This window comes from Brachycentrus maculatus, unplaced genomic scaffold (genome assembly GCF_059751285.1).
Source record: "Brachycentrus maculatus isolate JH-2025_06_01 unplaced genomic scaffold, ASM5975128v1 h1tg000124l, whole genome shotgun sequence".
NCBI lineage: Eukaryota > Metazoa > Arthropoda > Insecta > Trichoptera > Brachycentridae > Brachycentrus > Brachycentrus maculatus.
Window position 1 is genome coordinate 1,583,205 of NW_028280877.1, and position 26,526 is coordinate 1,609,730.

The window sequence follows — 26,526 nt, forward strand, 5'->3', positions numbered from 1 at the left end:
TATTTTATAACTTTTATTTATTTATTAATTTTTAAAACATTACATACATAAGTCACATGTATAATATTCCCGGTGAGTAATTTCCATTACTCATTTTGGGACAGAGATTAAGGTTAACACAAAACTGAAACACAAATAAGTTACAAACAAAAAGTAAACTAAACTAACACAGGGCAAAATATAAAACAATAAACGGGTAAAGTAAATAGGCATACAAAAGAGCATAAGGTGAGAAGCATGTTTAAAGAAAACAAATGAGAAAATACAACTAATCACTAACACATATCTTTCCATATTGTTTCAGTTCATTCATTTTGAATGTCAGCCAGCTGGTTAATTTGTGTATAAGCAATATATTGCAAGGACCTTACTCCAAACTTAGTTGTGTTTGTCGGCTCCACGTTTATTTTATTATGTCCTCGTGTATTATGATGATGAATTTCTCTGTTGAAAATAGGTTTGGTATTGCTGTGAGTCGTCTTAAAAATTATGAGATGTTTTAAACATTATTTGAAGCGTTGTATTTGTTATTTCATGTCGGGAGAAAGAAGAACGGTATTATTTTAGTCCTCAAAAAGAGAAATAATTGTGTTTTTATTATTCACACAAATATTTCAATTTCATAATATGTATTTCTGCGAGTCTAAGAGGCTCATTATTAGAAATAGGTATGAAATTGTGGCAGAGTGGGTTCGAACCGAGAAACTCCGACTTAAAGAGTCCGCGACCTAACCGCAGGACCACAACCCGACACGTGTGTGTGATTTTCGTGAGTGGTACACCACCGTACCGTACACGGTAGACAAAATATATTTCTTATAGCTCCATTCTGTATTATTTGTTTTTGGAAAATTGTTTGTTGCGAAACCCCAGATACGGCAAAGGTACGACAGGTGGGAATGTAACATGGCAAAATATATTGATTGAAGCATCGATAGAGAGTACCCTGCAATAGATATAATATTCCTGTTATCGGGACAATTTTATTTTTTACACAATTAATGTGTTCAGACCATGTGAGAGGGAGACTCCCAATCTACTACTAAATCCAAATATTTTCTCACATTCTTTTGCTCCAGGCGATCATTTCCGATGTTCACATTTAAAGATATATTTCATTTTCTTCCAAAAAGAAGGTAGCGAGTGTAAGTTTTATCGAGGCTCAACGTATTAAGCCGAAACCATTCTATTCATATTATATTTGCGGATCTTCTTCAATATTTTTCTCTAGCCCTATTTGGGTTTTGGCATGATAAAAAATCACAGCGTCATCGGCATATAGCTGTATTTTCCCCTTAATATCGCAATTAGACATAAATAAGAGGAAAAGTAAAGGTCTGAGAATAGAAACCCCGGGTACTCCGCGGGTTATCTTACCCGGAGCACTCGACTCTCCATTCGCCTCAACAACACATGACCCATCTGTTAAATACTTATGTGCGAGAGGCAGTACACCCAAATACTTCATTTTCATCAGTAAAATATTACGATTAACCGTGTCAGAGGCTTTCTTCAAGTCGATGAATATACCGAGCAGTAAAATAGTGGAAATAAGATCAAAGCTTGCATTTTTTGTCCTCGAGTACTGTCTGAAACGATGTGAGAATGTTATTCTCATAAAAAATATTGGGAGTCTACTTTTTATTATTTTTTCTAACATTTTAGAGAAAATTGTGAACGTAGATATAGGTCTATAATTTTCAAGATCTTTCCTACAGCACCTCAAAAAAAAAACACCTTGAGACATTGACTGATTAATTAGGACCATTCATGTATCAACAAGTTCATCTTAACAAAATTTGACCATCGGTGGCGTTACACCGTCTAAATGAACAGAAGTTCAATTAGTAACCATGCCTTATGAAAGCTACGTATTGATTAATATAAGATTTAAAGACTTGAACAGTGGTGCAAGACACATCTTATTAATAAAGTTCACAATAGATACAATATTGATGAGATATTTAATTAGGATATTTTAAACTTTTGGGATATATTACAGTGTAAAACAGCCTATCTTTGAAACCATGAACCAGAAAGGAAGGAGCCACAAATTGTATGAAACCTGCATGAATAGTCAGTTCAAAAAATATATTATATTTAAAAACAAATACTTTTTTGCATCTCCCGAAGAGATGTTACTTGCCCCTTCGATTAATTCTTAAAGAAGAGCGATTTCAAACACGATCACATAAAAACATTAGTAGATACAATCCTTACTGATACTAATTATTTTGTATTACACCAGGTAGTTAAGACAATATACAAGTGCAAAAAGATTCCGGGTGCATTGTCGGTTGCATTACTATCGCATAATATTACTGTACAAGAGCGAGTACTATGTAGCTCTAGTAGTACTAGCAGTGGACATGTCGCCGATCATACTTTATAAGGAGAAACTAATACTATACATTATTGTGTTCTTCCCTAACAGGGGAAACAGACGCTATGTGCCTGTTGGTCCGCGGGAGGTATTTCATGTCCCTCCTGCCCTGCAAGTCTGCCGAGCGTTCCCCTATCCGCCACCCGGGGACGCGTCCTGTAGCGGTTACAGGCTCCGCAGAGGATCCTGTAACTGCCATCATGTTAGAGGAATTCAAATGCTTCCATAACGTATCTCCGAAGATCGACATAACAATCTTTCGCTTCTTTGGTGCATTTTCTCCTTACTTTCCGGCCAGTAGCATACGCTAATATCAGGAGAACGTTCCTTTCGACATCTGTTACAGTTTTACTCAAACACGGCAAATTTCATTTGAATATAAAAATAAAACACTCGCATGAGACCATAAGTCAAATACTCAAATGCGGTTAGGTCAGGAGTCGGAATAATCGGAGGGTATGTATGAGGAGGTGCATGAACGTGGAAGAAGCGAAGAATGTTTGCAGAGACTAGTGGTGTGGCGTTCTATTCTCTCTGCCTACCTCTGCGGAGAAGCGGCGCTATGGTTCGTTAGTATAAAACCACTTTTTGTGGTCTTAAGCGAGTGTTTCATTTTTATATTTTCATCATCGAGTTAATGCGAAAGGATAAATAATATTGGAAATTTAGCTTAATCACAATTATGAATACATACAAACACAAAATGTAAAAAAACCAAGGTAGGTAGGTAGGTACATAGGTACATTCAGTTGGTCGGTTCTGAAAGGAATGTCTCAGTGTCGTGTTCCATACATATATCGTGTTCCATACAACAATAGGCGACCGAGTACGGCTTCGTACAAACTCAAATAAATATTCAATACGCCGAGAGCGGATATTACACACTTCACACGGCACATTATCACAAGTTCCAGAGTTAGGAGTAGAAGAGCTTCACGAGGCCCGTGTGCGGCTGGCGGCACATGGGGCACGAGGTGACGGACATGGCGCACTTCATGCACGCCACCACGTGCCCGCACGGCACGAAGCACACGTTGTGCTCGCCGCTGTAGCAGATCTTGCATAGCCTGTCCGCCGAGCCCGAGTCCCGCGCCGGCTCCGCGGGCGCGCGCGGCGCGGCGGCCGGCTCCGGGCGCGCGCGCGGAGGCGCCGCCTCGCCGCGCGCCGCGCGCACGAACTCCTCGCCCTTCATGCCGCGCAGGTACGGGCAGCGGTCGAACCACAGCGCGTGCTGCTCCCAGGGCTCGTCCTCGTCCTCCCAGTCCTTGAGGCCGCCGCCGCAGTGGTAGCAGATGGTCTGGTCCCCGTTGCCCGTGTAGAAGAAGCCGGCGTCGGCGAGCGCCGCGGGCGTCTGGCGCATGCGCGCGGGCCACTGCGCGAAGGTGGCGAGGCGCGCGGCCTCCGTCATGTAGCCGGGGTGCGCGGCGCGCGGCGCCTGCGGGCCGCACTCGTCGCGCCCCGCGGGCACGTTGGCCGTGGGCTTGCCCAGCAGCAGCGGGCAGGCCGGCGACCAGCGGCCGTGGTCCGCCTCCACGTCGTCGCCCTCCTTCCACTGGCTGAGCTCCACGCCGCAGAAGTGGCAGCGCAGCGCGTCCCGCTCGCCCGTGTAGTAGAGGCCGCTGCGCGCGGCGCTGCCGGCGGGCAGGAACTTGACGGGCCAGGCGCCCAGCGAGCGCAGGCGGTGCTCCTCGCGGCGCATGTCCAACTCGCCGTCGGGCGCGTCGCGGCCCGCTGCGGGGCGCGCCAGCACGGCCAGCGCGGGCGGCGCCTCCCCCTTGCGGGGCGCGGCGGCGGCGAGTGGCGCGGCGAGTGGCGCGGCCCGCCGGTGCGGATGGAACGCGGCCATAGGGGGCGGACTCTCCCGGCGCTGCAACACACGACGTATATACATACAAGCAGCTATCACTACTAGAGTGTTGACATTTTTATATATATTTTTCTAAAAACACAGAATATTAATTTTGAAATGCATAAAACATTTCATTTAAGAAGATACACAGAACGTTATGTATGTTGGCATTATCTTAACAGACATCTATCTTTTGTTTCTGTTAGCTCTTTTTCTGCAATTGCAAAATAAATGCAATTCATCAAGTTTTAGAGGAGTTCTCCACAATGACAAGTATAAAAACAACTCCATAAGACTGGTCCAATCTGGTAGGCAATATAGAGTGCTTGCTTTATTATGAAACCCAGAAGTGTCACTTGGGACAACAAATAGCTTATTGTTGTCGCTTGATAAACCACGGACGTATTTCTTGTTATTTCATATATTCATTGTTATCATTATCAGCCAAGAATGTGATAATGTTTTATATTGTTTACAAAAATAGAAGCCTAGACCACAAAAAAGGAAGCGAACTTTAGAGCTACTGTAGAAATACCCATTTGAATATTTGGATATTACGTTACAGTTTTGATTTCTTGCAAAGGTACAAAGGTAGGAGTAAGTCAGTCATACGAGTCTCAGAAAACAACTGAGAGGGGTTCAACAATCATATGGATACATAAGCACCAAAATCTGATGTATAATGACCTACTCAACAGTTAATTAAGTGAACCGATTGAAGCAGGACTAAGAGGTATTCCTTTACTATGCTTTATTGCTATTTAAAATAATAATAATAAAAAAATCCCTTATGGTTATTTCTTTAACCGGTCAAAAAATAAAATAGAAACATAAAGGACAGAGTTTTTGTTGTTGTATTTTCATGATTGTTAAAAAAAAGTATACCTTTTGCCGCAATATTTTTTCGAGGAATGGTCGGGTGTTATAGTAATGAAGCCATTTGTTTGGCAAATACTGCGATCATTGTTTGTTATTGTGAACTTTGAGTGTATTTTTCTACAAGGTGTGGTACAGAGTCTGTCTCACGACGCGTGGGGGATATTATAGCGCAATAATAATAAGGAATAAATTACTAAAAGTCACGTGAAACAGGCTTTCCAGAAATAAGAATGGACTCATTTCCTGGAACGACCGCGACGGACTGCTGCGTCATTAAGAAATTCCTTTTACCCCCTCCACTCCGGCTGGCGTTAAGCAATATACACTCAACCATTGGAATGTTGTGCGGAGAAACTGGTTTTCGATAGAATTAAGTATGCGCAGAATACTTACTGAACGTACAATACCCTATCACAAAGTACCCGATGCTATTGTACCGGGTACGGTGCTATGTAAAGTATAGATATAGTAAAATTGAGGGATAGACGCGTCATGCTTAGCGACGCGTATTAACTATTTCCTCGCAAATAACTCCTCGATTATAAAAATTAAAATTACTTCAGATGACTTACACTATTGTAATATTCCACGATACGTTTTAACAACAATGAAAACCAGAAAGTGATAACTCTATTCGCCAAATAAAGCACAAAAACAAATTGAAGAAAAAAAACACGGTCGCCATTGTGCGCGATTTGAACGGCTGCTTCAGGGAACAGCTGCTACTTTTTACACGAGCTTTGGACATAACAAAATGTAAATAACTTACTGAAAAAATAAAAACTTACATTTATTACGGTGATGATTATGAAAAATATAAAGTGACTAAAAACATAATATTATGTACAGCAACTTAAACAGATTACACACACACGCAGCTCATAGCGAACGCGGAAGGTGTTCATTACACACATACAGTCATACACACGGTTCGTGGTGAACGCGGATGGTGACCATAGACAAATAAAAACTTTCCATCGAAACAAAGTATATGATTTTAGAATAATCACATAATCGGGGCTAATTGTAATTGTCATAGTACGGTGTAAGAGCGTGTATATACATGTATGGAAATGTGAGTAACGATAATTATGATTTCAAGTTTGTATTCCCATAAAAAAAATTAATATAAAATATATAATACTAAAAAAAGGTAAGACAAGACCTTGATAATCCATTTTGCTCAAATTTCAAGGGAGCTGCTGCATCTTTTCAGTAACACGGCGCGCTAATCATGATACTATATTTTTATTTATAAGTACCCGACGGGCATTTATCACTTTTTTGTTAGTATGTTTTAAGTTCTTCATCCCTCTAGCCAGAAATTTAGGAACAAGAACTAACGCGCACGAAAATCATTTCATAGTAATGAAAGCTAAATGTGCATTTAAGTTTTTGCATCGCTTTGCCTTTGTCTAGTGCAGGGATAGTTTAAACCGTTAAAAATCAGATCAAAGGTTACATCTTACCTTTAAATAAATGACCACAAAAGATAATGTCGATAAGAGGGAAGAAAGTTGGAATATTGAGAACTTCTGTAGAATTCGTTGATTAAAGCATAAAAAATAAATACGTGGGAAAAATACATAGGTGCCAACCCATTCGCAGCATTAGTTAAAGCAACCTATTTTTGTTTCATTGTTGCTTGCTTGACTTCTTCCCATCAAATACATTCCAACTCTGTATCTAAGAATCCGGAGCGCAGAACTGGATCGTCTTACCTCCATTTAACTGATGATTAACTTGACTCCGCGTCAATCAAAGAGCCCTATGCACAACTGGTTGCCCAACACTATTTAAATATAACTATATTCGATCTTTAAGTGATAAATTACATGATAGAATTTTTTTGTTGTATATGAGAATTCAAACATCGTTTTTGTTAAATTTGTCCTTAAATATTGTTTGTAATAACAAGGCCATGTTCAGCACACTTTGTCATCAACAATTCTCCATTTGTATTCATCTTGCCTACACCATGTCTACCAGTCATCTTACCACTCTTACAAGCGTCGACGTCACTCACCAATATTATTCTTTCATTTAGTGGTATTTTACTGAGGATGCCATCCAGCTGTGAATACAATGCCTCCTTAATCTCAGGCCAAGCGTCAAGTGAAGGTGCATACACACTTATGAAATTGACACAATCCCAACTGCAATTGGGTAGCGGATAGTCATCACTCTGACAGAGATGCCGATGGGCAATTCTCGGAGACTGTTAGCAATTTCTTTTGGATGCCAAATTTGACCCCATGTATTCTTCTCGAGTCACTATATCCCCTCCAAAAAGTGTAGTGTTCCTCCTTTATGTTCCCTTCCCTTGGCAAGCAAGTTTCGCTAAATATTCACATTCAATTCATAGAGCTCCCTAGATAGAATGGCAGTTTTTCTTTCCGGCCTTTCCATCAGGGTCCTAACCTTCCAAGCAGCAACAATGAAAGGCTACCTTCCTTTCCTCTAATGATTTCATTTATCAAGTGACGATTCTCTCGGACAGGCACTGTTACGGACAGATCGCACACCCCGTGCGGCGGCCCTGAAAAAGAATTCCAGGCGCCTGGCGGCGAGCGAAACGGTCGCCCGTCGGAATGCGGCCCGAAGAAGGGCCTCTATGGATTCTACCGATTTCTCATGTATTTACAGAATGTATTAGATATAAGAAAGAATAAGACAATGTTAATACATAAATGCGCCTAGATGTTAAGTAGTATAAATAGATTACTGATATAAGATAGGATAAAATAACTTGTAATGTAATAACGAACTGTTGGAACGGCACCGGTACGGTATGAAAGTGTAGCCCGTCCGGTGCCCATTAGAGAGAGACAGAGATATGGCTGTCTCTCTCCCCCGGCCGCTGATTGGCTGTACTTTCCCACTGTCGGGCGGTACGCGATCACGGCCGGGTATATAGAGGGCGCATTTTTTTGTAATAAACCAGTTCTGGTGTGACTGTTGAAACCTGTGTTTCATTTCTCCGCTCCCGCTCCTTGGACTACTCGCCGCGCCGCCAGCCTGGACCGCTTCGCCTCATTATACCGATTCACGGACCAGTTTCGGAAAGCCCTTATCAGGGCTATTGAGGTTGACTTGTCGGTTCAGTGCCCGCTCTTCCCGGCTCATACATCCATTCACCTCCGTCCGTATCCAGCTTACTCGGTAACTCGGTACGGCGGGGCCGTCTGGAACGTCACCCCTTACAACGGTGGCATAGTTGGGAGATTCCGAAGAAGGCCAGGCGTGTACATTTTTGAGAGTCATCGCACGTAACCCACGCCGGTTACAGGCACCCTCCCTCGGAGATCCGATTGGGAGGATATTTTAATATTTCGGGAATATTTTACCCTATTTGAAAACTCCATCTTTACGCTTAAAACTGCTTAGGGGGGGGGGTAGCTAAATGGCTACGTGACCATTAAACTATGACCGCTACCTACCAGAGGTTATATCCCGTAGCGCAGATAATCTGAGACGACAGATTCACCGGCCACAAGGTCACCTGATAGCCAATACGGTCTGAAGGGATTTCGAAGGTGAAAAAATTGAGAAAGAATATAAGGTTACGGTAGGACACCCTGGGGTAGCGATACCCGTAGCTCTTAGGAGTGGGAGCCTCCTGTATATATTTAATGAATATTAATTAAACCATATCCGCTCCCTAGGTGGATCATATGGAGTCCACAAACTGTCTCCAGGCTTTTCTGTCGGCTGCCAGCTCTATTGCATCCTCAGAGTCAGATCCGCGTCCCGAACTTTTGACGAGAACTGCCGACAAATTGTAAGCAGTGGTCGTCCTGGGTGGCGCGAACCTGATGCCTTGTAAAAGAGGCAAGCTTGATTAAGGCTCTCAGGAGGCATGCAGAGTACATGGTCAAGCCAACTGAATCGCCTTTTCTTGACGACAGTTGTGAGCAATCTCTTCAATCTCTTCGTTATCTCTTCATTCCTCACAAAGTCAAACCACCGCACGCCTAAAATTCTCCGCAGACACCTATTCTCGAAGCTCAGTACACGGCTGCTCTGGGCCCTTGTAAGGTGCCATGTTTCACAGCCGTATAAGAGAACTGGAGCAATGCAGGCATTGTATAGGCGGCATTTGGTCTTCACCGAGTATAAATCCGATCTCCAGACAGCCTTCATACTGTTAAATGCGGACCCTGCGAGTCCTAATTGCACTCCCAGTTCCTTTTGAAGGCTGCCATTTTCAGTCGCGTACACTCCCAAGTACTTGAAAATCTCGACCCTTTCGATGCGCTGGTTACTCAACATCAAGGGTTGTTAGGCATCTAGGCAAGAGCTGTTGCACAACACATGGGTTTTCGCAACATTTATTGAAAATACATAGTTTATTTTAACCATCTATTACTTACATTAAGTTACATAAGTTAGTACGAGTCGATTAGATGTAGTGCCCTATGCACCACCTGGGTGGGAATAGAGGTAAAAATAAAATAAAAACATACATATATATTTGAATAAATCACTTAATATCTGAACTTGAGTTTAAAGCAGAAGATTTTTTTAAAATGTCACCTTTTCCTTACTGCCTTCCATACATTATTCGCATTTTATATGGTAGATACATACATTCATACAAAATGAGTAAAAAAAACCTCAACAATAAAGGTACAGTAAACCCTCTATTTATGTGAATTCGTACATAATTTTTTTTTCTTCTCTAGTCGTTTGTTCACATTAACTTTTGTGTCAATGGAATAGTGATAGAGAAACAGCACTGGCACCCCCCCTCTCTGCTCTTACTTCTTACTATCCATAGGATGTGATTTAGGACAAAGTCGTAATAACATTTTTTTTCCTTCTTTAAACATTAAAAAAAAAATACCTACAAAGCCTTTAAAGGCTTGTCTGTAGGCAGGATACGTAGGATAGGAAAGGTTAATGTGAAAAACACATCACAAACATCTTTCTTGAATTTATTTTGCAATTGGCGGGAATCGAACCCTCGATGCCAGTTTCACAGTCGAGCGTCTACCCAAATATATATATACTAAGATGTCAAACAAATGTATATTTGATTCTCGAATTCATTATAAAAGAAGACATCCATAATAATGGAGACCAAAGTTAAAATTATAGAGCAGTATGAAAAAGGCAAAAAGATGGCTGCCATCGCAAGTGCTCATAAAATGTCTCATTCTACGATTACAACAATTATCAAATCGAAAGATTGATTAATGGATTATGCAAAAAAAATTTGTACCAATACAATCTACCATAATAACCAAAAATTGAGGAACATAAATAATTAGTGAGTAGTTTGAACAGAAATGCAACTCTGTATTTACACATAAATAATTATCAAAGGGTTCTTCTCCGTCTTATTCCTCATTGCTGAGGGTTTTAGCCCTTGCAGAAGCAATGACTCTTCTCCAGTTATCCCTTGACTGCGCTGCGCGTACCGCACCGAGGTGCCTGCTGCCTTAATTTAATCGGTCCATCGTATGGGGGATCTTCCTCTCCCTCTCTTTACCTTCAGGCTACCGATCACAACTAGTCGTTCCAGGCTATCCCCATTGCCATGCGCAACATGTCCAAAAAACTGGAGAATCCGTCGGGTACAGACATTGGCCAGAGTCAAGCCATCCGAGCGTAGTTCCTGGCGAATGGACTCATCGGTTCGTCTAGCTGTCCACGGAGTTCGGAGCATGCGCCTCCAACACCACATTTCGAAGGCATCAATTTTTCTCCTTTCTGTTACTTTTATGGTCCATGTTTCAGCAGCATAGAGAAAAATGGAGTGGACCAAGCTCCTGACAAGCTTCATCTTGGTGTTGTTACTCACACCCCGGTCTTTCCAGATTTTGTCTAGCTTAGACACGGCACTTAAAAAAGGTTACTAAATATTATTTCCTGTTTATTAGTAGAATCCATATTAAGATATGGAATTAAGTCTTGGGGCCATTCGACAAAAACAATCGGAAAATGGTTCAAAATCTGCAATATTCCATATTTAAAAAAAAAATCCCCAGTCACGTATACGATCAAAGGGATAATCCAAATTTTTATATATAAACAAACAAAGTTACTTCCAGTACGTGGAATATTGTGGATGAGTGATCATCGTTGAACAACAAACTAGAAAAAAATATAAACATCTTGTAGTACACAACCATGATACACAGCGAATGTTTGATAGTCCCAAGAACTAACAATAAATATTGGAGTAGAACACTTTAATATATCGTTCCAAACATTTTTAATTTGTTGCCAACGGAGGTAAGAAGTCAAAATAAAATATGGAACAAAGGCAAAATAAAGGAATGGGTTGATCAAGAGTTAATTCTTGAAAAGTGTAAAACACTTTTCAAGAATTACTACAATTTTTTGGTGTGTAATATACAGGTTAAAATAGATAAATACAATTTTAAAAAAAACTTACGTCAAAAGAACTCCACCGACAAGACTCAATAGGTGGCTTGGTGGATCTCTGCATTTTTTTTTATTATTTTAAAAGTGTTTTTAATTTTTTTTAAAATAAATGTCTACAGTTTATGAAAAAAGGACATATCTGATTAAATAATAAATTCTAAAAATAATCATGTTGTATACACCACATGTAGATTACTGCTCCACAGTATTATTTTTGGCAAATGAAGGAAATTTAAATTGGAGATTCTTCAAAATAAAGCTGTGAGAATAGTACTTAAGAAAAATAGATATAAGAATGTAGAAAAAATGAGAGAAGAACTCAACTGGTTTCCTTTAACCTTTCCCATCCGGTCTTAAAATAAAAAGTGCGTCTCTGTGTTGGGTAGTCACTCCACAATAAAAATTTGCAATTTTAAATGGGAAAAATACGGAAATTCATAGCTAATCCTCTTAATTAATTATAAATGAAGTCAAACATTATAATAATTAAGATTTATTTGCTGAAAACATTAAAAAAACAAGCTCACGGAACAAGCATAGATCCACTCTTGTCGACAGCTCAAGAGCTACTACGCCTGGCTCACTAGCTAGCCAGACAACATTGAGTTTTGAGCTCCTCACGATTGCACAGTGTAAGTATGCAAGAGTGAGATGCGAATATAGTATCGCGGTTCCCGTACACTCTTCACGCGCTGTTTATACACGAATTTGTTTCCGATACTCACAAAATACCTCTGATGTACCTGATAAACTCAGATTATTATATTTTTTAAATGAATGCGTAAATATGTTATGGAGGAATACCTATAATCTTAGCCTTCTATTTATTTTATTTATAGAGATATTATGGTTATTAGAAGCAATGTGTACTAGGTACACAACACGGGGAAGGAAGGGTTAAAAAAAGACTAATATATAATACGCTTATCTTTGTATATATAATTTTTTTTAACAAATAATTACCTAAATATTTTAAGGATAAAATAGTTTTAACAGTAAAACATCATTTTGAAAATACATGAATATCTTAAGATTTTAAATATGTATGTGTAAGAGAAATAATTTGTTTTCTTATAGTGTTGTATGTTGTTTTATTTCTTAGAGTGATGTGTATGCATGTGGAAAGTACAATATACTAAATTTCCCGCTAAAGCTGTTCAGTCTCAGGACCAGCCTCATACTACAGCGTACAGCAGCTAGTAGCTTGTAGCTTGTAGCAGTAGCAGTAGCTTGTAGCAGTAGTCACCCATGATTATTTACTGTCACATCATATTCTGTGCATCTTGAGCCCACTTGACATATGCATTAAAATATTAGCTAATTATTGTTTTAATAGTGGTATGTACATTATTATTATTCATTTATTACTTTTGCGATTCCTGATTAACATTTAAAATTTATTTGTATAATTTTAGTGACAATTTTAGGCAGTATGACAGGTACCGTATTGGCAGAGCCCGATTTAAGATGCTCAAAGATCTATAATTTAAGTTTAATTTATATAAATAAAGAATTGTAGAAAAAAGTAGAATTAGGGTAATCACAGCGAGTAGGGTAGAAGACAGTCTGGAGAGGGTAGGCAGTCAGGAGAGGTAGGTGCGCACGGACCCCTTGACATGCGAGCGGCACAGCGGGCACGCGGTCAGGCACGGCGCGCACTGCACGCAGCTCAGCAGGTGCCCGCACGGCAGGAACACTACGTTCGCCTGCAAGTCCATTCACACATACAATAGTTCTCCGCCTCGACTAGCGAGTGGCGCGACTAGCGAGGGGGACTCACCTCCGCATCCATGCACACCTTGCAGAGCCGCGCCTCCTTCAGGCGCCGGTTCTCCTCCTCGAGCGAGAGCGCCGCGCCGGGCTCGCCTGCGCCCGCGCCAGGCCCGCTTGCACCCGCGCCCGCTTCTACTGCGCGAGCTTCGTCCGCGCCTTCGGCCCGCGCCTGCAGGGCGGGAGGGTTCAGTTCGCCGGGACCATTAGCAGGTTCACCGAGAGCCGCTTCGATCAGTGCCTCCGTACTCTGGAATGTACAGCCTGAAACACCAGCACGTTGTAATACAGTTGTAATTATGTCAGGTTGATATATCACTCGCATATGTGACATAAAACTTTGTTATTCTGTATTACTCTGTATTTATGTTTCTGTTGTTTGCGGATGACCTAAAGCTTTTCTTAAAGGTGACAACTTTTGACGATTTTCATCTTCTCCAAGCAGATATATCAAATATATGTGAATGGGGAAGACGAAACAAACTAATGTTTAATATTTCTAAGTTTTCGGTCAAGTCTTTCACTAGGGCCCAAAAAACTCTATTTTATCGCTACAAAATGAACGATCAAAATCTGGTGCGAGCGTAGAATGTTAGGGATCTGGGCGTTAGGTTTGTAAGCAAAGAGGCGGTCAGTGGTAATGCATTGAAAATGCTAGGATTTGTTCTGCGTACTGCCAGGGTTTTCGAAAATACCCGCGTGCTGAGAACTCTTTATAACTCCTCGGTACGAAGTAGACTCGAGAGTGGCTCGATGATTTGGGGGCCACACGAGTTTAAGTACTCTCTTATGGCAGAGAAAGTCCAAGTTTCTGAGGTATCCCTACATGAGAAAGCATGGCTATTATCCACGGCTCTACCCGACCAAGTTTCTCCAGGGTATGCTTGGCTACAATAGTTTAGAGACTAGAAGGAATGTGTATTTGAACAATATCTCATTGGATATTGATCTGTTCCAAGTGTCTAGAGGAGTTTTCCGAAGCGGGATTCTTCTACACCTTTAGCAATAGTATTCTTGCTTATTTTCGATTTTTGTTCATGTATACGCTTTAAATCATTCAGTAGCCGGGCCAGATTTTAGAAATGAGATTTCCTACGGGGCCGTAAAACAAAATTTGTTTTGTTATATATATATATATATATATATATATATATATATATATATATATATATATATATATATATATATATATATATACATACATACATACATACATACATACATACATACATACATACATATATATATATATATATATATATATATATATATATATATATATATATATATATATATATATATATATATATATATATATATATATATATATATATATATATATATATATATATACATATATATATATATATATATATATATATATATATATATATATATATATATATATATATATATATATATATATATATATATATATATATATATATATATATATATATATATATATATCAATATACATTTTAATTTTTTTTTAATTCACGTCTACAAATGTAGCAATAAGCACACAATCCATTTTAAAATCTTGAAATTGGTTTTCAAATTCCAGGTTTAAGTCGGATATCAATGACATGTGTTTTTATCTGCCGCCATTTGTGTAACGTCTGGCTGGCAATAACAACGAAGTATTACTAACCACTGCTGCAGCACCATCTGTTGTTAAACCCGATAGGTTAAGTGGTAAGATGATTGAATGTGGATGTAACAGCTCCTAACAAATCTCACGAGCAAGTAGTGTCCTTAAGTGGATACAGTGCTGTTGATTCTTCTATTTTATTGAAATGGTCATCAACGACCCTTATTCAAATGGGCACTTGGGCGGTATCCGTTAGGTCTGCGTTTTCATCCAATGCTGGAGCACCAAATATGAACTCAAATGCTCGATTCTCAAACTTTTCTTTAATGTGTCTAGTATATGTAGAATAAAGTATATGTAGTATATGGGATATGATACCAACTACACACGATGGAATGTTCTTTTGGTGGTTTTGTGTACACTAAAGGAGAAAAGATGTGATATGCTCCATGCGGCCCGTGGGTTGCGGGTTGGCCACCCTTGCTTTAAGTTTGTAATGTGTATGTTAATTATAAACAAATAAATTGAATTGAAAATTGAAATTGTATTGAAATTATAAGAAATATTTGAAACACTGTCTTAAATCACAATATATCTTATTATAATAACATGTTGAGTGTGTCCAAATACTTCACAAATCTGGATTATCTCCAACTAGGAGTTATTATTTTTCTAAATTTCTTATTATAATGTCAACCAATATACATATTGTAGAAGCAAATAACTATATAATTCAAAATTGCAAATATCTCAATACTAGGTAATTAATACCAATTAAATTATAATTTATTGATTATCTATTTTGAATTATTGTTAAATGTTTAAACACTGCAATATTTCGTCAAAATTACAGTTCCACAAGGAAATAAAACATTCTTTGTTGTCATAATAAAATGAATAAAACTTATACGGGTTCTTTACTTTTACATATTACCCTGGATAACACAAGTTGGCTATACGAACCTGTGTTCTGGAGGCGCTGCCGTACAGCAGTGCGGAGGGTTTCTGGTTCTAGGCCACAACGCAGAGCCGCCGCCACCACCTCCCCCTCCATATGGCGATCCACAGCCGCTTCACTCACCTCTCTCTGCTGTAATAAGTTCAACTACATACATCATACATCATCGCTCTAGTGGAATCTCTCCTGGAAACTATTTTCATTTCTATTTCCTTGTTTTGTGTAGAGTATTATTGCAACCCAGGCATCACTGTTAATAACCTAAATGATACAAAAATAAGTAGCTGATTACAAAGTGTACTTTGCTATCCATTACACCAAATCGTATCAATTACACCAAAAATCAGCACATTTCAAACCAATTTCGGCAGATCATTGATCGATTCTGGTTGCTATCAGTACATCTACTAAATTTCAGTGTGACCCCCTAGGGTTTGGGACACGTGGTTTGTGGACCACTGATTTAATGAAGAATGTTACTTACTAAAAGAAATCTACTTGTGAAGGCCATTACCCGGAATGATAAATGAATAAAATTTAGAAAATCGGTTGAAAATACTGTACAGCGAATACAAAATGGTTGAAGCTGTCAAAAGTACAAAGAAAGCCTTTATTATAAATTCCGAACTAATATTTATCATACCAATATCTCGGTATGCGGTAAAAGGTCAACTTTCATTTCATTTTGTAAGTATCGGGCCTTACATTCACGTGGCAAAATAGGAATAATATATAAAGTATATACAATGCTGACTCTTTATTCTCACCACGATCTTTCGGTGTGTCTCCGCGAAGGCCTTCCCTTTAGCCAGCAGCAAGAAGGCGCAGTCGGCCGAGTACTTGGCGTGCTCCACCCACGCGTCGTCCTCGGGCCGCCAGCGACACAGCTCGATGCCGCACCGGAAGCAGCGCACCCGGTCCTCCGGCCCCGAGTAGGAGAAGCCGGCAGCGGCGAGCTCCGCGGGCTGCAGGGGGCGCGCGGGCGCCCAGTCAGCCGGGAAGGTGCGCAGCCGCGCCTCTAGCGAGCGCAGCCCCACCTCGCCCTCCGCCTCGCCGGCCGGCACGATACCCAGCTCCACTTCCCGCCCACCGCGCTCTCCCGCCGACCTGCTGAAATGACCGACACTGGTTCATTCTTGTTGATTCCTTTTTGCACAGTATAGACACTGCTCACTGACACAAAGCTCGGAATGCATTTAAAGAACGGGACTTCCGGCTAGGGCGATATGGCAACTGACCCGGTATTCTGATTCTAGCGTGACAGTCAGTAGGATATAAGTCAGTGAGTTATTTCTTTTACCTCTCCGACCATAGATAATGTGACTACAATACTATAAACACAAAGTAATAAAGGGTGTCACCGCATCAAGCGGCATGATGGTATAAGTAGGAGAGAACAGTTGCCACTCACTCATTGGCCGAGTTGTTTAAAGGCAAAACTCAAATGGCAACCGGCAGGACATATTGCGAGACAGGACCCCGCAAGATGGACCCGAGAATTTTACGACGGAGACCTCGGGAGAACAAAAGAGGTGCGGAAGACCCCGAAAGAGACGGTTCGACGACTTTCACTGTGGGGAGTAAAAACTGGCTGCAAATAGCAACCGACCGGAGGAAATGGAAAGAAGGGGAAGAGGCCTACATGTCCAGCGGTGGAGGTCAGAGAGCTCACGAAGAAGAAGAATGAACGAGGAAGCGATGTCGGGAGTAAAATAAGTGCGGATACTCGAGTCGCTGCTGAAGGTATGGGCAGTGCGGGAAGTGGCGCCGGTGCTCGACGAGCGGCGCGTCCCCGGGCCGCCAGTTGAGCAGCTCCCCGCCGCACCACGCGCAGCGCACCAGGTCCCCGGCCTCTGGAGGTTGCACGTAGTAGAACCCCGCCAGCGCCATCGACTCGGCCGAAATGAAGCTCACCTGTCCACCGTAACATTATCTGTATTTTATTATTTTGGAAGCATTGTTAACTTGCCCTCGTCTAAACATATTTGTCGGTTAGGTTTGTATTTTTATTTTGCAAAATAACTAATTACCGGTATCACTTTGCTAAACCTGCCAAAGCTTTCATCGATGATGTTATTGTTGAAAAATGGCAAGCTCTCCAAATTAGCTGAAATTGTGCAGTTAAGGAAACACGCTTATTTTATGATTTAGCCACTGTGGATATATACACGGAATAGAAGTTACCCATGTTTTTTATTTATTGGCAAAGTACCCTAAATTGAGTGATACATATTTATGTGTTCTGCATATATCAATGCAACAAAGAAGACCATATGTGTCCCACTTACATTAGCAATTAAGAAAAGATATATTTATATATGTCGCAGTAACAGTGTTAATTTAGCTTCCTCAGTTACACAATTCTCTGTAATGTCTTACCGACCAGTGGGTGTAAGACATGGTCCTGAGTGCGTCGGTCTTGAAGATGGAATCCGGATTGGTGAGGTCGGCGGAGGGCGACGCCCTCGGTACGTTCCCCGTCCCGCGCGGGTTCAGCAAGAAGGGGCAGCGCGGGGCCACCCGCTGGTGGCGCGTCATCACGTGGTCCCCGGCCTTCCACTCTCGCAGGCGCCCTCCGCACGAGAAGCACTGCACCTCGCGCCCCCGTCCCGTGTGGTAGAAGCCCCCGCGAGCTAACTGCACCGCCTCCATGAGAATGTTTGTCGGCCACGCATAAACAATGAAAGTCTCTAAACGTTTCTCCTCCACGTTCATTTTTTACTATTAAATCTACGAGTAAACCATTTCCAGAAAAATGACACACGGTTACTTCGCCGAGCTATATAAAATTGGGAAATTACATTTTGTTAATAAAAGATTCAAAGTCTGAATTTTATCAACAAAATGTAATTTTTACGACGAATAAAATAATTATTTGGGTTTGACACAAAGATTATATACGAAAGAAAGAATTTGTATTGTATACTCTATTTTTTTATACATTTAATAATTTGTTGGTTTGACGTTTCGATTAAATCTAACTAATTTGCACAGATTAAATTATAGATTTGCATAGATTCTAGATTCTTCTTCTTCTTCTTTTTAATGGCTTTCTAAATATAAATATATTAAATTCATTAGGTTAGATCTTAACAAGCGCGATATTCATATCGGGGTAAAACGACGTACTACGGTATACAAGGCGCTTCTCAGCGAATTATCGAGTTCATGGCCGCGTGGTCCATGGGAAGATAAATTGTGTTTTATCTCCCTTTCGAGTAGTCGTGGAATTCATATTCGCCGCCTCCGAGATAATCCATGACGATCCCGCCATTATCTCCGGAACACAGCCGTCAGTATAATTTCCCTCCGAAATTATCGATCAAACCCAGCCTGTGATATCTCGCGGCCATCTTTGATTCCTGCGGTAAGAAGGGTATGAAGGGGAAAAAAATAAATTTTTCGATAGACCTTGCGCAGTAGCTATTTACCGAATGACGTATCCGAGGACCTGAATGGGCTAAATTATGACGTCATGCGCAGAACAAGACGAGTTTAAAAATACCTTCTATCATTTCAACTGTGGTTTACCCCCTCCCCAACCATCAAAACATATGATTTCGGTAGGTAAACAAAACTTCACCAAGATGGCCGTTTTCCCGTCGGCCTGCGGACCATTCCATTATCACGGGTAATTTTTTTTGGAATCATTTGAAATAAAATGGTTTATACAAATATTATTAGTTTATATCATCTCTGTTTTGTTTCAGGTGTAAGATTTCAACTAGGCATTCTATATCAATCCAAAAGGAATCAATGTTTCACTGCCAAACATATATTGTGCAAGAAACGTAAGTTTAAATTATTTGCTGATGTTTATCATTTCTGCATTATCACTTTCATTATGTTGTGTAACGTTAAACTAATGTTTTTTAAAATTATTATTTATAGTTTTTATGTAAAATTGAAAGTAATCTTCAGAACTTCGTATATTTAATCTTGAATTCAACCGAATTTAGACGGCCATTTTACTACGCACTTGTTTTCTCCGGTTAATTTTAAAATTATTCAAAATACTACATATTTATGTAATTATATTTTAATTGTAATGGTTTTTACAAATCTCTATTTTATTTCAGGGTGTATGGATAAGATTTCAATCAGGCATTATATAACAAAACGAATCTTCGTTTTTGTTTTTGAGTTTCGAGAATCGAATTTGTTTCGAGAATCCAAATCAAGAATTGATGTTTGAGATATACATTTTCCCTGTGAACGAACGAACGAAGGGATGTTATTTAATATCAGTGCGCTAGATTTAAATTTATCACTAATTGGATCCTTCCTCAACCTGCCTCTACTAAACGAGTATTCTTTAGCAACGAAATACGACGTAAGTTAATTATCTGTTGATGTTTATTATGCTTATTTTATTACCTATTTTTTTTGTACTATGTTACACGCAATATATATACAATGACAGATTTAGAAGGGTTTGAAGTTCCTGATTTCTATAGGACAAAACATAATAACAGTGCCGAAGTGGTGGGGAGGATGTTTTACAATGGGTAGTTGCTGCAGTCATCAAGAAGTACTTCCCTTGTATCATGATTGAAAGTGAAATAGCAGAAAAAGGGAACCTTAGAAGAGAGGATAAAAGCGAAGATAGCGAAGAAGAAACAACACTGCAAAAAATTATGTTATCAGTGAGATCGCATCTCGATGATCCAATAACATTTATCAACTATTTGTCAGATAACGAAGTTCTACTATATTGTACGCATTTTCGTAAATTTAGAGGGTTGATTAAAAAAAATGAGTGCAAACAAAACATTTCAAAGCAGGATTACTGAAAGCGTATCGATATCAAACAGCAACATCACTTCACGACGAGTGTTCGAAGACAATATTTTTTTTTGAGTTTTGCATTGTTTATTTATATCTAAATACAGAGTTCATATTTTGAAGAAGAAAAAAATGTTAATTATAAACCTATTTTCTAACCTATTCTCTCCAATTAGTCCATTTTATCGAGTTTTTATTTCTCATACATGTATATAGATTCTTGTGGCTCTATTACATACCTAATATTAATTTAATTATATTCTTACAGCTCTTCGTTCCGAGTTATCTAGTGCTAGTGGAACTCTCTAAATATTATGAGCAGCTAGCAGAGCCTCTTTGTTTACTCTTGAACCCTGGTGTATGTATCTTTTTCTTTGGTGGAATCATTTATTTTACTTCAATAATATTTTAATATCAGTGTATTATGTCTTGGTATTCATTAAGTTAAATTTTTCAGCTCTTTATTTCGTGTTACCGAGTACTAGCAGAGCTATTCAATGGAATCAGCAGCTAGCAGACCCTTTTTATTAGCTACTGAACCCTGTGGTATGTATCTTCCCATTAATGTAATTATCAAATTTCTTATTCATTCATTCTCATACACACCTTTTAATATTATACACATATCTGTGGAATTCTATGTAAAAATATTTTACTACTTTACATTTGATGCAATATATTTTATTTTAGGAGTACAGCCACCCGTTTTGTCAATTTTATTGGAGAATCGAGAGTTTCTAATCTGACTCCAAGGAATCAAAAGCTGAACATGGGCGATGAAGACGAAGAAGCAACTTCGATATGTTCAAAAGAAATTGACAACATTTGAACAACGGCACAAGGCTGCTCGTAGATATAAAGAGGGGAAAGTATTAGTACAATACCTTTCGTTGTTAAATCTGTTCCTTATAGATTTATTAAATGTGAGATCAAACAATCGCATCGCCATAAAAGGTAGATGATATATCTAAAAAGATAAAGCTCTTGCTATCGCTTTATATACAGAAGGACCTAAGGGCTACAGGTTACTGGCTAAACTCTGCTTTGCCTTCTCCAGTAACCATTGAAAAATAACTATACCTAATTAGGCTGAAACCCGGCATTAATGACATATTATTTAACAATTTAAAAACAAAAGAATATAAAATTATATATTATTATTATGGTATATCATAATAATGATAGATCAGTAAAAACTTGTAATTTTTATATTTTATGAAATGAGTCCTCATGTAAATTTCAATTTACGAAATGGATTTATCGAAGTGCAATGTTTTTCGATCACACATTAACTATCAGGATAAAAGGGATTTACACACCTTACAAGCAACCTCAATATTTTTCTTTTTTTGAAAGTGGTGCTAAACATGCAGATCTGAAGGGTATTGTTCTAACTACAAAGAAATTTATTTTATTTGGCCTTAAGCCTATAGCTATTGTATGTGATCAGGGTACCACTGTGTTATTCTAAAATTGTTTAAATGAGGCCGATCTTATTTATTTATATCTAAAAGTACATTTCTATAATATATAGGTCCAGGAAAACTCTTCAGTATTCCTGGTGACTTTACAATTCGATATATGTATTTAACAATATTTCTTTATTAATATGAAACATAAATACAATATTTGGTAATGCCTTAAGCACTTTCGTTTAAAGTAATGCACATTAGTTGTAAACAAGAAGGCTTTCTGGGACCTAGTTTGAGCGTTTGAGCACTACACTGAATTTTACTGTCCGGCAGTCAGGTTAGCATGAAAAAACGGATGATTGGCTTGTGCACTTGTCCGTCTTTTTCCGGATCGGTGCGCTCGATCGGTGCACGATCATGGTTAGCATGAACTCGATCACTAAAGCTAAACTGTTGAAATCATTTGGACCGGACTGCCAAACAGTAAAATTCCGTGTAGTGCACAAGTGCCCTTAGGGCGTTTGTCCACTACACGGCATTTTACCGTCCGGCACGTCAGTTAGCGTTTTAAAACGACGATTGGCTTGGATTGGCTTGTGCTTTACTCCATCTTTCTTCGGATCGGAGCTCTTGATAGGTGCGTGAACACGTTGCGCGTAAATTCGATCACGCTACACTGTCGTAGTCGCTTTCACTTTTCAAAACCTGACTGCCGGAGGGTAAAATTCTGGGTAGTGGACAAGTGCCCTTTGTGTGTGTAATTTTAAGTACAATAATAATTTTATATATTCCTGTAATATTGTAATTTTCTTTGATTTGGTCCAGAAGGTTATAGGTTTAAGAGAACTAAGAGTTCTAACAACTCGAGTATGTAATTGGTTCACCTTCCGGTTCAGTCAAAGTATGGATATAATAAACCTTTTTACCAGCGAAATGATTTTTTCATTTTTCAATTTCATTGAATAATGTCAAAATCAATATAGCCTAAATATGTCATTAACATAAAACTCTGTAAAATGCGTATTTTGCCATTTTCCTGAAAAGGCGGGAAAATGACGAAACGCATCTTACAGAGTTTCATGTCGATGGCATTTTTAGGTTATTTTGATTTTGACGTTTGATCTTCTTCTTCCTTTTTGTCTCTATAAGGCTGTTGAGTGCATCGATCAGCTGATTTTTCTGCGTAGGTTATTTTTTAGTGTGAATAGTGAGAATATTTAATTTTCTTGATTTTTTTCAACAAGTATAATCATTTACCATACTAATTTGACTGAGATATCAATCTTTACTAGTATATAATCTTTGATCAAACCCCTCCTCTATATCGAATTAGATAATCCTAACAATGAGCGTTGTTATTAAAGCGTTAGTTAGTTTGTTTAGTGAGTTATTTTAGTGAGTTATCATACACCTTTACAAATTTATAAAATTAATTTTAAGATATTTACAAATTATTTTATTTACAATTTTGTTAGGGGAGGTTAATAAGGTTAAGATGATTGTGGGAAACAGAACATTTATGCTGGAGAGATCTGGAAGGAAGCTCGGGTAGCCGTCATTCAACGGACATCCAAAGAATATGTGATCTAGATCCTCCTCTTCTAGACGACATTCACACATGGCAGTATCCCGGACATCTAAACAAGTGAGCACTGCAACAGCAGTGGCTTAATCGCATTCTGCATATAGATGTTGTCTCGAACTTGCTTAGAGTTATCCGGGAGAACCAGGGTTTCTCCGTTACTAAAGGAGATATATAATATATATTTTTACCCTTTATTTGGGCAGAGGTGTCCCAATATTCCTGCCATGAGTGAAAAAGTCTTTTCTTTACAATAACGAGGAGGTCATCGATGCTGAGTTCATTCACATATTCTGGGCCCCCGCTAAGGATTGCCTCCTTTGCCAGGAAATCCACCTTCTCATTTCCTTCTATGCCGCAGTGGCTCGGAATCCAGGCAATAGTAACTTTTTTATTCAACGAGGCCGCCCGTAGTAAGAGGAATCGAGTCTCGAAGTAGCATTCATCTTCGGGGTATAGGAAAGGAGGAGACTTCAATTTCTGTAGGACACTCAGAGAAACCGACAGAATTAGGAACTTGTTCTCTTGTGAATTTAACGCATGTTTTACAGCCTCTCTAATAGCGATATTTTCCGCAGTAAATACCGATGCTTCCCGGTGAAGCTTAAACAATTTTTGAAATTTATATATGGCATTACTTTTGTTCGCTGATAGTTCCAGGCCGTGTTTCACTAACCTTATGTTTCTCATACCAGTATTTAAAACAGTTTCCAAAGTCTTAACGTCTCGACCGGACACATAAAGGAAGAAGTCATCCGCGTATTGCAATAAAGCTGAGAGTCTAAGGATTACGTTGCTTATATCATGCGTATAGAAGAGAATTGGGCTCAAGACGGATCTCTGAGGGAGGCCCCTGCTCAACTCTCTTCATACCGTTGCCTGACCATGTACCTGAATCTCCACTTGTCTGGAAAGAAACAGGTTTGCTACAAATGAAGGTAATTTGCGCAGAATGCCTAGACGTAACATTTTACTTTCCAGAATGTGTATTATGACATAGTCATACGCTCCACTAATATCTAGACACAATCCTATTAAAAACTCATTTCTCGATTCTACAGTGGGTGGTCAAATTATTAGGGACACTTCGAATTTCTTGCAATTTTCATGATTAAATGAATTTGATGAGCATTTAATTGGGTTTTTTAATTATTTTTTTACTGATTGGGGTGCTTAAAAAATTATCATACATTTAATAATTGCAATTTATTTCTATCATAAAAAGCGATTATTAAACGATTTCAGAAAAAAATTTATTTAGTAATAACACCCTTTGCTGCGATTACAACTTCCAAATGTCGGAGCATGCTTTCTATACAGATTTTTACACTGTACCGGAGATAAGGGTTACCATGCCATACTCTGATAAGAGTTTCTATCAGTTACAGCTTGGTGGTGATGACTTTTTTAGCAATCTCCCGTTTCGTTAGCTTCTAAAGGTTTTCAATGGGGTTCATATCCAGCAAATTGCCCGGGCAAGGCAAAACACATACTCAACAGACGTTTTTTTCAGCCAAGAATGCGGTAACACTCCTGGCTTTATGACGCGGTACCGAGTTATGCATAAAAACATTCATCACGAGGGAACCATTCTTGAGCCTCGGCAAGAGACAATTTTTTAGTACTCGCTGGTACTGGTCTTGCCTCATGGACCCTTCTATGATATAGAGGCGTCCCATACCCTTAAATGAGATCACGGACCACAACTTATGCTTACAGGGTGTTTATAGCCCTCTCCACAAGGCAGTCCGGGTGGAAGTTTTGCCAACCAAAATTTTAAATTTTGAGTCGTCTTAGAAGCAGACCTGTAAAGTATTACCATAATTGCATAACTTTGTATTTTTTTTATCTTCTTATTTTATTATACGAATATAAGTCATGAATACTCGATTTCAGTCTGAAACAGTCATATTCCGGTGTTCTCTGGCCCATAGGAGTAGTTTTTTCTTCATGGCCTTAGTCAGGCGTAGTTTTTTTTATTGGACGTCGACCCATTAGATTTACTTCAACTAACCGTCTCCAAACTGTCTCTTTGGAGACGTTGATTCTTTTATCGTTTATCAAAGTAGTTAGACAATCAACTGACGTTTTACGATTTTGGAAAAGATATCCCTGATTTTATGGTCACCACGCGGAGTGATGATCCTTTTTCTGCCATTTTTTCCGATGCGGGCTGCTTCTAGAGGTGGGTTTTTATGAATTTTTATTTTTATCCGATTGACTCCTGACTTCGAAACACCTGTAAGTGCTGTTTTCTTTCTTAGGGAATATGTGGAATGAAGTAGTAAGGTTGGTTCTTCCCTACATTTTCGTAGAGATTTGTCTGAAGACTTGCCCATACTTAAATTGAGAATATTATGGTCCAATTTAAAAAAAATGAATTTTAATTAAAAATAAATTGAAACTAACATATCAAATTAACAAAACTAATAAATTATTAAACAATACTTAAATTTTTAGAGTCTAGAACTCAAAAAACTTACAGAAAATTGGTTAGAAAAAATATTAACTGAGCTCACACAAACACCATTTTTCACTAATTAACACCCAAATGACAAAAAACCTTACTTTTTTATATTTTACAGCATCGCCACATCTTAAAAACAATAGTTATGATACCAGCAACAAAAATGCAAAAGAAAAATTAGTTAGAACGAATTTATTTGATCACAAAATTCATTCAAACTTGGCCACCCACTGTAGATTCTGATTTGTATAAATAGATGGCTCCTTCTTCTTCTTCTTTTTAATGGCTTTTCACCCATCTTGGGTGTTATAGCCAGTGTCGAGTTATTGCATAGATGGCTCAGTCATCCGTCTGTATATAGGAGCCTGACTGCATACTAGTATATAATCTATAGTCTATTCAAAATAGTTTTTCTTTTGTCTGTGGTAGCTTGCGGTAATCTTTGCTTGTGATT

At 39.0% G+C, this 26,526-nt stretch overlaps 1 protein-coding gene and 1 long non-coding RNA gene across 3 annotated transcripts; one reads left to right on the forward strand and one right to left on the reverse strand.

Annotated features, from left to right (window-relative positions):
- Window positions 1-18,805, reverse strand: Diap2 (Death-associated inhibitor of apoptosis 2). The gene is made up of 8 exons (XM_088260123.1): window positions 18,206-18,805; window positions 17,553-17,740; window positions 16,594-16,936; window positions 15,832-15,973; window positions 13,285-13,538; window positions 13,109-13,210; window positions 5,684-5,833; window positions 1-4,250 (listed from the first exon to the last, which is right to left on the reverse strand). The coding sequence occupies exons 1-8, from the start codon at window positions 18,539-18,541 to the stop codon at window positions 3,300-3,302; spliced, it is 2,466 nt and encodes an 821-aa protein (XP_088116249.1). The 5' UTR covers window positions 18,542-18,805; the 3' UTR covers window positions 1-3,299.
- A 355-nt stretch (window positions 18,806-19,160) lies between these two features.
- Window positions 19,161-22,957, forward strand: LOC148309456 (uncharacterized). Of its 2 annotated transcripts, none has more exons than XR_015837532.1 (6): window positions 19,161-19,457; window positions 19,537-19,617; window positions 19,906-20,159; window positions 20,880-20,969; window positions 21,069-21,157; window positions 21,302-22,957. It is a non-coding gene; the product is annotated as an uncharacterized LOC148309456 (long non-coding RNA). The 2 variants fall into 2 exon arrangements; XR_015837533.1 differs by having other exon boundaries at window positions 19,161-19,389.
- Window positions 22,958-26,526: the final 3,569 nt, after the last annotated feature.

Bases quoted from the DNA above. Each gene is read 5' to 3' on its own strand.
- Diap2 (XM_088260123.1), bottom strand. From the start codon at position 18,541: ATGAACGTGGAGGAGAAACGTTTAGAGACTTTCATTGTTTATGCGTGG. The intron at 15,974-16,593 runs GTGAGAATAAAG...TGATGTATGTAG, and splicing joins AGACACACCGAAAGATCGTG to TTGAACTTATTACAGCAGAG. The intron at 13,539-15,831 runs GTTCGTATAGCC...CTGGTGTTTCAG, and splicing joins GCAGCGCCTCCAGAACACAG to GCTGTACATTCCAGAGTACG.